General features: G+C 48.7%; 1 protein-coding gene across 1 annotated transcript; it reads left to right on the top strand.

The window, feature by feature from the left end:
* Positions 1-445: 445 nt before the first annotated feature.
* On the top strand, positions 446-907 carry LOC137558682 (corneodesmosin-like; the record flags this gene model as incomplete). The annotated part of the gene is made up of 1 exon (XM_068271760.1): positions 446-907. A coding segment is annotated over one exon (462 nt), but the record flags the coding sequence as incomplete, so codon positions are not given.
* Positions 908-11922: the final 11015 nt, after the last annotated feature.

The raw sequence follows: 11922 nt of genomic DNA, 5'->3' as shown, positions 1-11922 counted from the left end.
TTTGAGGACTGTACCTCAGAAGTAGGTACAGAAGCAGTAAGGAATACTGCACAGAAGCAGGGATGCTCAGATACCCCTTTTTATTATTCGAGTTAGGTCGAATTCGAATAGTAAATTATTCGAATTAGGTCGAATATTCGAGTCGCATATTTTTTACTATTCGATTCGACCTCGGTATTCGAGCTCACTATTCGAGTCGGTATTCAAGCTCATTATTCGAGCTGACTATTTGAATTGGCCTTAAATAGCTTCCAACACTTGTTTTGGGGGTGAATGATGCAAGAAACATCCTTTTTTCCAAGTAACAACAGCAAGTGAGTATGTGGGGATGTTCCTTTAAAAAAAAAAAAAAAAGGTGGAAAGAGAAGGCGTGTCCAAAATTCTGTTCAGTACTGTATATACTTCTTCTTTATCTTCTATATCTTCTTCTTCTTTTTCTTCTTCTTCTTCTTCTATATCTTCTTCTATACCTTCTTCCTCTTCTTCTTCTTCTTCTTATTCTATATCTTCTTCTTCTTCTTCTTCTTCCTTATCATCATCTTCTTCTTCTTCTATTTCTTCTATATCTTCTTCTTCTTCTTCTTCTTCTATATCTTCTTCTCCTTCTTCTTCTTATTCTTTATCTTCTTCTTCTTCTTCATCATCTTCTTCTTCTTCTTCTTCATCATCATCTTCTTCTTCTTCTTATATATCTTCTTCTTCTATTTCTTATATATCTTCTTCTTCTTCTTCTTCTTCTTCTTCTTCTTCTTCTTCTTCTATATCTTCTTCTTCTTCTTCTTCTATATCTTCTTCTTCTTCTTCTTCTTCTTCTTCTTCTTCTTCTTCTTCTTCTTCTTCTTCTTCTTCTTCTTCTTCTTCTTCTTCTTCTTCTTCTTCTTCTTCTTCTTCTTCTTCTTCTTCTTCTTCTTCTTCTTCTTCTTCTTCTATCTCTTCTTCTTCTACTTCTTCTTTTTCTTCTATATCTTCTTCTTCTTCTATATCTTCTTTTTCTATATCTTCTTCTTCTTCTTCTTTTTCTATATCTTCTTATTATTATTATTTTTCTATATCTTCTTCTTTTTCTATATCTTCTTCTTCTATATCTTCTTCTTCTTCTTCTTCTTCACTTCTTTCTCTTCTATATCTTTCTTCTTTTTTTAAAGAAATGCAGCTATTTTTGAGCGTAATAAATAGCTGGTGGCGCATGGTGGAAGCGCCATTGTATGTGCTCCCTGGCAGTGGAAACACACAGACAGCAGGAGGTAAATTCAGCAGCAGGAGGAGGAGGAGGAGGATGAGTGTGTGGCAGCAGGCAGTCAATGAGGCAGGCAGCGAGACATAATAGGCTTTGGTACCTAGCGGTGGTACCAGGCCATAAATACACAGCATGAGGTTACAGACAGCGGTCGTGAAGCCCACATCATGTCCAATACACAACTGGGACAACACAGTTTTCAACCCAGACACCTCTAAAAATAATATCACAAAGTATTAAAAAGTATATATATATATATTTTTTTTAAAAGAAATGCAGCTATTTTTGAGCGTAATAAATAGCTGGTGGCGCATGGTGGAAGCGCCATTGTATGTGCTCCCTGGCAGTGGAAACACACAGACAGCAGGAGGTAAATTCAGCAGCAGGAGGAGGAGGAGGATGAGTGTGTGGCAGCAGGCAGTCAATGAGGCAGGCAGCGAGACATAATAGGCTGTGGTACCTAGCGGTGGTACTAGGCCGTAAATACACAGCATGAGGTTCCAGACAGCGGTCATGAAGCCCACATCATGTCCAATACACAACTGGGACAACACAGTTTTCAACCCAGACACCTCTAAAAATAATATCACAAAGTATTAAAAAGTATATATTTTTTTTTAAAGAAATGCAGCTATTTTTGAGTGTATTAATTAGCTGGTGGCGCATGGTGGAAGCGCCATTGTATGTGCTCCCTGGCAGTGGAAACACACAGACAGCAGGAGGTAAATTCAGCAGCAGGAGGAGGAGGAGGAGGATGAGTGTGTGGCAGCAGGCAGTCAATGAGGCAGGCAGCGAGACATAATAGGCAGTGGTACCTAGCGGTGGTACCAGGCCGTAAATACACAGCATGAGGTTCCAGACAGCGGTCGTGAAGCCCACATCATGTCCAATACACAACTGGGACAACACAGTTTTCAACCCGGACACCTCTAAAAATAATATCACAAAGTATTAAAAAGTATATATTTTTTTTAAAGAAATGCAGCTATTTTTGAGCGTAATAAATAGCTGGTGGCGCATGGTGGAAGCGCCATTGTATGTGCTCCCTGGCAGTGGAAACACACAGACAGCAGGAGGTAAATTCAGCAGCAGGAGGAGGAGGAGGAGGAGGAGGATGAGTGTGTGGCAGCAGGCAGTCAATGAGGCAGGCAGCAAGACATAATAGCCCTGGTACCTAGCGGTGATACCAGGGCTGTAAATAAACACAACAGGAGGTCCCAGACAGCGGTCGTGCAGCCCACATCGTGTCCAATACACAACTGGGACAACCCAGTTTTCAACCCGGGCACCTCAGAAAAATTAAACCTTTTTTTATTGTTTTTTTTTTTTTTTTACAGCAAATCACACAGATATAGCTATTGTTGGACGTAATAGCTGGTGGCAGAGTGGCAGCAGAAGGTAAATCTGTGTACCCTGGAAGTGGGAAACACAGACAGACAGCAGCAGCAGGAGGAATGGAGGAGTAGTGTGAGTGTGGCAGCAGGCAGGCAGCGTGACATAATAGCCCTGGTACCTAGCGGTGATACCAGGGCTGTAAATAAAAACAACAGGAGGTCCCAGACAGCGGTCGTGCAGCCCACATTGTGTCCAATACACAACTGGGACAACACAGTTTTCAACCCGGGCACATCAGAAAAATTAAACCTTTTTTTTTTTATTGTTTTTTTTTTTTTACAGCAAGTCACACAGATATAGCTATTGTTGGACGTAATAGCTGGTGGCAGAGTGGCAGCAGATGGTAATTCTGTGTACCCTGGTAGTGGAAAACACAGACATACAGCAGAAGGGCAGTACACAGCAGCCCACTGTACTTGTAAAATGTGTGGCTACACAAGCGACGTAATAGTCAAACTGAATCAGGCTGGCTTAGTGAGCAGGAGCCAGGAGGTGGTAAAGGGTGGTAAGGCATATTAACGATGGTTCCGGCAGCCACCTCATGTCCCCCTCTCGCCGACAACAGGGGCCAGGAACTCGCCTTCCACCCACGCCTGGTTCATCTTGAGAAACGTCAGTCTGTCCACAGACTTGTGAGACAGATGTGAGCGTTTCTCTGTGACCACGCCACCAGCTGCACTGAAGCAGCACTCGGACAGCACGCTGGAAGGGGAACAGGACAGCACTTCCAGAGCGTACTGCGCCAGCTCGCTCCAGATCTCCAGGTGCTTGACCCAATACTCCATGGGATCAACAGGGGCATCGCTGTCAAGCCCGCTGTAGGACCCCATGTAGTCAGCCACCATGCGGGTTTAGGCGCTGGCTGTGACCAGAGGAGGATGCTGCTGCATGCACCTCCTCTCTAGTCACTGCTGCCGGAGCCTCTACAGTCCTGTAGAGCTCGTTGCTGAGAGACAGCAGGTCTGTGGTGCGCTTGCTGCTGGATGCAGGCACCTGCTGCTGCCTCTGTGCTGGCTGGACAGGGTGGGTGGAAGGCTGGGGGAAGGCTTCCTCCAAGCGCTCAACAAGGGCCTGCTGCAAGCTCCTTATTTGTTGCGCTGGGTCTCCTCCTGCAGGAGGCAGGAACTGGCTCAACTTCCCCTTGAGGCGCGGGTCCAACATCATGCTGATCCAGATGTCCTCCCTCTGCTTCATCTGGATCACCCTGGGGTCCCTGCGCAGGCACGTCAGCATGTGCGCTGCCATTGGGAAGAGGCGGGCCACGTGTGCTGGCACATCGACGGCAGTGCTGTCCTCATCCTCCTCCTCTGCCGCCTCATCCTCTCTCCACCCCCGCACTAACTCAGCTGCACTGTGCTGATCCCCCTCATCAGCAGCAAGGTCAGGGACCTCCACCAAGTCCTCCTCCTCCTCCCCCTCAGAGGTGGACTGTGCAGCTGCATGCCGCTCCTGCTGGGCCAAGGCTGTCGCTCCCTGTTCCAGGAAAGAATCGAGGGCCCTGTTCAGCAGAGAAACCAGGGGCACCCACTCGCACACCATAGCATGGTCCCTGCTCACCATGTTGGTGGCCTGCAGAAAGGGAGCCAGCACTAAGCACACCTGCTGCATGTGCCCCCAGTCGTCATCGGGGAGGATGGACGGGATGTTGCTGGTCTTGTCCCTTTTCTGAGCGGCGGACACAGTGGCCAGGGCAAGGTACTGGTTGACAGCGTGCTTCTGTTCAACCAGACGCTCCAACATCGCCAGGGTGGAGTTCCAGCGAGTTGGAACGTCAAGGATCAGCCGATGGCGTGGAAGCTCCAGCTCCTTTTGCACGTCTTCCAGGCTCGCAGAGGCTGCAGGCGAGCGCCGGAAGTGACGCACAACATTCCTTGCCGTTTCCAGCAGTTTGCCCATCCCCTGGTAAGTGCGCAAGAACTTCTGCACCACCAGGTTCAGCACGTGGGCAAGACAGGGATGTGGGTCATGTTTCCCCTGTCGATTGCGGCAACCAGATTGGCCCCATTGTCGGCCACCACCTCTCCAACTCTGAGGCCTCTGGGGGTCAGCCAAATCCTCTCCTGCTCCTGGAGTTTGGCCAACACATGGGTTGCCATCAGTTTGGTCTTCCCAAGGCTGACCAACTGCAGCATCGCTTGGCAGTGGCGTGGCTTCACGCTGCTGCTGAGGCGGGGGGTTTGGCCAGGTGTGGCGGAGGATGGCAGAGGATCGGAAGGAACCTGCTGCAGTTCCCCTGACCCTGCGGGGTGGCACCACCCACTGTGTTGCTGCTGCTGTGCCCGCTGCTGCTCTCCCATCCTCACCCCCTTCCACCAAGCTGACCCAGTGGACAGTGAAGGACAGGTAGCGGCCTGTCCCGAAGCAGCTGCTCCAGGAGTCCATGGTGACGTGGATCCTTTCACCAACCGCGTGCTCCAGCCCTCGCTCCACATTGGTCATCACAAAGCGGTGCAGTGCAGGCATGACCTGGCGGGCAAAGAAGTGTCTGCTGGGGAGCTGCCAGTCTGGGGCTGCACAAGCAAGCAGCACACGCATGTCGCTCCCCTCCTGCACGAGCGTGTACAGCAGGAGTTGGGAGCACATGGCCCGTGCCAGCAAGCCGTTCAACTGCCGCACGTGACGGCTGCTGGGAGGCAGAGCCCTAACCACCCCCTGGAAGGACTCACTCAAAAGGCTCTGGCGTCGCCTTTTGCTAGCACGGGAATCAGCGGAGACAGCAGAGGAGGCCACTGAGGACTGGCTGCCAGAACAGGCCTCAGTGTCGGCGGCAGGAGTTGCAGAGGGGGGAGGAGCAGTGCGTTTACGCACTCCTGCTGGTGGTGCTGGAGGAGCAGGAGGGCGGGTGGCTACTGTTGCTGCTGCTACTGCTGAAGGCTGTGCAGTGGTGGGTGTGGTGCCACTGCCAGCGCCAGATGCCTTCAGCCTCTTGAACTCCTCATGCTGGTGGTAATGTTTAGCAGCAAGATGGTTCAGAAGAGAGCTGGTGCTGAACTTTAAGGGGTCTGCACCTCTGCTCAGCTTCCTCTGACAGTGGTTGCAAGTGGCGTACTTGCTGTCAACTGTGGGCATGGTGAAAAATTGCCAGATTGGTGACGTGAAATAACCCCTACGGACTGGAGCCGCTGCTGCCTGTCTCCCTGTGGTGGTTGGGGGGGGGGGGGGGGGGGCTTGGGTGCGGCTGATGATGGTACTGGCAGATGCTGCTGCTGCTGAGCCTGAGACACCAGCAGGCTGTGGGACCTGCCTACTGCTGCCAATGCTTGCAATGATGCACCTCCTTGCAAGGCCCACAAGCGCATCCTCCTCCTCCTCCTCAGAGCTGCTGATGATGACATCCCCAGGAGCTGGTGGCACCCAGTCTTTGTCCGTCACCCTGTCATCATCATCATCATCCTCCCCCTCCTGAAACATGTCCTGCTGGGATGATGACCCCCCAAACTCCTCTCCTGATGCATGGATGGGCTGCTTGACTGTCGCCACAGTCTTGCTGTCCAATCCCTCCTCCCCCAAAGTTCCCATCAGCATCTCCTCCTCAAAATCGCCAACAACAGCAGACAATTCCCTCATGATGCCTGGGGTCAAAATACTGCTGAATGACAGGTCCCCGACTTGTGACAGTGAACTAGCCTCCTCCCCAGGCCCTGCTGGGCGGCTGCTGCGAACAGGGGTGGTGGTGGTGGTGGTGGTGAGGGTGGAGGCCTCGGATGCAGAGCTGATGGCGGGCTGCTTATCCTCCGTCATCAGTTGCATCACAGTGGCTGCATCCTTTTCCTCAATGGGACGTTTCCAACCCGGCTGGAGGAAAATAGGAGCAGGTACTACACGCTGCTGCTGCTTTGTCTCTGCAGCGTGAGTTGCAGATGGTCCTGCTGGGCGCCCAAGGCGTCCACGGCCAGTGGCTATAGGCGGAATGTTACCCACTGACGCAGCTGCTGCGGAACTGTGCATGGTGGCGCGGCTTGCCACAATGCTGCTCCCTCTCCTCCTGATTCCCTTGCTGCCCTTCCCCTTGCCCAAACCGCGCTGGCTGCCACTTCCAGACATCTTAGATGTTTTTGGCGTAAACAAAAACGTTTTTTAAAAGGGCGGGTGAAAAAGTGGGGTACTTTAATGGAGTGGGTTGGTGGGTGAGGTGACACTAATCACTAAGTGATTAGATCGCTAAGTGATTACTAGTACAGTACAAATACAAAATACAATAATCAGTAATCAGTAAGTGTGAACAGTGAACAGTGAGTGTGTCCCCTAGTACACTAGTACAACTAGAAAATACAATAATCAGTTGTAATCAGATTCAGTAGAAGGAAATAGAGTGTGTGTACACTACAGACAGTGCACGCACACACACACGCAGGAGCTAGCCTATGAACAGTGAGTGTCCCTAGTACAGTACAACTAGAAAATACAATAATCAGTAGTAATAATCAGATGATTCAGTAGAAGGAAATAGAGTGTGTGTACTGTACACTACAGACAGTGCACGCACACACACACGCAGGAGCTATGAACAGTGACAGTGAGTGTCCCTAGTACAGTACAACTACAAAATACAATAATCACTCAGTAGTAAAGGACAAGACAGGGTAGAATACACAGCAGAACACACTGGTATAGATGAGAAATAAACTAACAGAGGACAAGAGGACAGCTGCCCACACAGGCAAGGCCCTGAGGCCTAAAGCTGTAAGCTTGCCTGCAGCAGCAACTGTCTCTATGTAACACACAAGCTACTAACTAAAATACAATCTCTATCTAGATAACAACAATATAGGTGTGTATAGCAGGTGTATGTGAGCAAAAACGCTAGGTGATTGACCACAATAGAGCACTTGCTAAGCCAAAGCACAAAGGAGCAGATCTCTCTCTGTACAAGTCTCAAGCAAGGACGGAAAAACCGAACATGGCTGCCGCTATTTATAGGGTAGGGGTGGCCAGGGTCCCCCTTTGTGATTGGCTGCCGTCAGAGGGCCTGGGAGCCCTCTGATTGGCTCTAAGGACATAAATCTGGGCTATGACGCTATTCGAGCTCGGTATTCGAGCTCGAATACCGCTGTTTACTCGAATAGCACGAATAGTGAATGGGATATTCGAGTTCACTCGAATAGCCCATTCGAAAAGCTGTAGCTATTTGAACTCGAATACCGAGCTCGAATAGCTGAAAAAGAGCTCGGAAATTCGAGCTACTCGAATATTCGAGCTCTGCTGAGCATCCCTGCACAGAAGTATGTTCCTTCCGTTAGCCTAGACTCTCCAAGGGGAGGAGCTAGGCTGAGAGTAGGAAGGACAGAGAGTGAGTGACACCAGTGAGGGTGTCACTAACAGGTCTGGGAACTGCCTCTAACAGTAAGGCCAGTTCTCGAGGTCGGGCAAGCCAGGTCGTTAACACACAGACAGATAAGGTACAGATTCAGGAGACAGATACGTAATCCAATGGACAGGCAGAGTTTGGCAACGAAGTATCAGAATAGCAAGGTACAGAATCAGGAGGCAGATACAGAGTCCAGGAACGAGCAGAGTTTGGCAACAGGATATCAGAATAGCAAGATACAGAATCAGAGATCAGAGGAATGGTCAGGCAGGCAGAAGGTCATAACAAATAATACAATACAATATTCCTAAGCTAAGGTGTGAGCTCCGTGATCATCAACAATTTGGAAACTGATCTAGAACACAGATACAGACAAGGTCTGAGTGCTACCACGTAGTGATCACAACGCCAGACACCAGAGAAATGACCAGCACCCAGTATATATATATACTATAGCGCTCTCCAGCGCCACCCCTAAGTGCTGGACCAATGAGAACTGCTGAAAATTTCAGGTGACCAGCTTGGTCAGCTGACTCTCCTCTGGCTGTCATATAAGCTCTGCCTCTCAGCGCGCGTGCGCGTCCTTCTGAACCTGTGTGGACTATCAGTCCCAGCCACACCAGACATGTTTTGCAATGTATCTGCTGACTCGGGCGCGGGACCCGCCGTGCTGCTCTCCAAGCAAGCGGCGGCCTCCCCGCGTCCAACCACACTGTCATTAACATTGTCATGTGCGCAATCTGCCGCATCCAACGCGGACTCCACCGCTCTGCCCATGCGGCATGCGGCGGTTTCTCCACGTTGTGCCGCCATGTTGGACGCGGAAACAGCCGCCTCACTCTGAGTACTTGCCGCGGCTTTTCCGCGTTTCCTCACATGGTGTTTCAAAAATAACAAAAAAAAAACCCATATTACCTGATACAGTTAGTCCAAGGGCTCACAACGTGATGCTTTTCGACGTTCTCCACCACTCTGTACCCAATTTAGAGACATACGAAAATAAAGTGTTGCAAAATAAAATGGTTGCGATCCCAGAAGTATTTCCAGGTGATTGCATGTCCTCACGTCTTAGCTCGCTCTCCTTCAGGGCTGAGATGTTGTCAGCCTCAGGAGAAACGATAAAGGAAGTGGAGACAGGGTATGAATGAGGCTAGAATGGGCGTGCGAGCGGAAAGCCCTTCCAGCTAAGGATGCCCCTTATATTTACAGAGTACCGACAAGCAGCTTTTGGGCATTTCTGGGGAACTGGAGCAGAGGAACTGGGGGATACTGACTGGCATTGAGGGGAACAGAGAGGTAGGCAATCAGCTAGGGAACGTGCATCTGTGCCCCATTTCATTGCTAAATCAGCCTCAGGTACACTTTAATACAACTGCAATTTTGTGCTGTACCAGAGTATTCTGGAGACTCAGGGAGAATTTTCCAGGTGGCCACACACATCATACAATTTTTTAAATATCTGTTTAATTCAAGAATAGCAATCAATTTTTCTGACTGATTGTAACAATTAAGAAAATCTGACCAATGTACCACACACCTATGTTCAATTTTTCCCCAAGCATGAATAAAATAATTGAAAGCTCACAAAAAATTTGATTGGAATTGTACATCAAGTAATTGACAATCCACCACACACCGTACAATTCTTGATAAAGTTGGTCTGAAATTTTCAACATGTCCAATGTCCCAAAAAAAACAACAACAAAAAAAACAGAAAATGCGATCGGATTTATCATACGAAAACAAAGAAAAGCTCTCTATTTTTTAGAACAACCGATCGTAATTAGCAAATTGGGAAAAACATGGATCTTTTAATTGTATGGTGTGTGGCCACCTTTACACCCTTAGGCCAACTTTGTTGTGGCTCCCCTTCCATGCACAGTAGCCACCATCCCATTCCAGTAGCCACTTTTCCTTATCTAACATCCATATACAGCTTTCTTGCTCAGCAGCTTCCCTCTTCCATGTGTTGCCCCCTGTTTTCTGACTCCCTTTTGCTTTTGTAGGTTCCTCTTTAACATGCAGAAAGCTTTCTACTATATCCAGCCACTCCCTTGGTTAGAAAGTTCCCAAGACCCAAGCCTTTGTGGCCTTTGCAGAAATCTGTCCCTTTTGTCATGTGATAGCTGAGATTACAAATGGACAGACCTTTTGAACAATACCCATCCCCTTAAACCGTTTTCAATACAGTGTATTTTACATGAATACTGCAACATTATGTTGTACATAAGACAAAATTAAGGCATTTATTAGCAATGGTGCTCGGATACCCCTTTTCAAAATCCGGGTTGACCCGGATCCGAGTACCCAGATATCCGGATCCAGACCAGATATCCGGATCCGAACTGGTGGGTATCCGAATAGAATCGGGTATCCGACCCTACTATCCGGGGTATCCGGGCAAATTCGGATATCCGGGTAGAAAACCTGGAAGTGGCCCTTTAAATTGCTTTAAAAACAGTTTTGAGGGTAAAAGAGGCATGTAGCATCATTATTTTTTAAAGGGGAACAATAATTGATGATGTGGGGACTTAAAATCCCTCAAAAAACAAAAAAAAAAAAAAAATGGATGTCAATTAACATCAGGCCTAGGTTTCAGACAGTGGTCATGCAGCTCACATTGTGTCCAAAGTCCAAAATGCAAAGTGCCACGTGCAAAGTTCCACGTGCAAACACGTGCAAAGTGCCACGTGCAAAGTGCCATGTGCAAAGTGCCACGTGCAAACATGTGCAAAGTGCAAAGTACAACGTGCAAAAACATGCAAAGTGCAAAGTGCCACGTGCAAAGTGCCAAACGCAAAGTGCCACATGCAAAGTTCCACGTGAAAAGTGCAAAGTGCCACGTGCAAACACGTGCAAAGTGCAAAGTGCCACGTGCAAAGTGCAAAGTTTTACATGCAAACACGTGCAAAGTGCTAAGTGCTACGGGCAAACACATGCAAAGTGCTAACACGTGCCACGGGCAAACACGTGCAAAGTGTCCTGTGCCACATGAGAAAAGTGCCATGTGCAAAGTGCCACGTGCAAAGTTGCACTTTGCACGTGGCACTTTGCACGTGTTTGCACATGGCATGTGGCACGTTGCACGTATTTGCACTTTGCAAACACGTGCAAAGTGCCTTGCGCAAAGTGCAAAGGGCCACGTGCAAACACGTGCAAAGTGCAAAGTGCCAAGTGCAAAGTGCAAACATGTACAAAGTGCCACGTGCAAAGTGCACTTTGCTCGTGGCACTTTGCACTTTGCACGTGGTACGTGTCACTTTGCACGTATTTGCACTTTGCACATGGCACTTTGCACTTTGCACGTGTTTGCAAGTGGCACTTTGCACTTTGCACGTGTTTGCACATGGCACTTTGCACTTTGCATGTGGCACTTTGCACTTTGCACGTGTTTACACGTGTTTGCACTTTGCATGTGGCACTTTGCACGTGTTTTCAAGTGGCACTTTGCACTTTACACATGGCACTTTGCACTTTGCACGTGGAACTTTGCACGTGTTTGCACGTGGCACTTTGCACGTGACACTTTGCACTTTGCACGTGGCACTTTGCACTTGGCACTTTGCACGTGGCACTTTGCATGTGTTTGCACATTGCACTTTGCACTTTGAATGTGTTTGCACGTGGCAGGCAGCATTTGGCCTGGTGTGTGCACAGCACACACACAGACACATAGCAGCTGCAGCAGCACTGCAGCACACACTCTAACTGTCACACTATGACATCAATCAAGGTAATTAACGATTTAACTATAGTGTAGTGATAGTCAAGGGGTTAATCACTGAACAGCTTATCACTGTGTACAGCCCTTGGCCCAGCAGCACTGCAGCACACACTCTAACTGTCACACTATGAGACATCAATCAAGCTAATTAACGATTTAACTATAGAGTAGTGAAGGGGTTAATCAATGAACAGCTTTAGGTTTATAACTGTGTACAGCCTTTTGTAGGCCACCGTCACTGGAGCATGTCTCTCAGTG

This window comes from Hyperolius riggenbachi, chromosome 1 (genome assembly GCF_040937935.1).
Source record: "Hyperolius riggenbachi isolate aHypRig1 chromosome 1, aHypRig1.pri, whole genome shotgun sequence".
In the NCBI taxonomy this organism is placed as follows: domain Eukaryota; kingdom Metazoa; phylum Chordata; class Amphibia; order Anura; family Hyperoliidae; genus Hyperolius; species Hyperolius riggenbachi.
The sequence above is the reverse complement of the archived record's forward strand: the minus strand, read 5'-3'. Positions and strand labels throughout refer to the sequence as shown.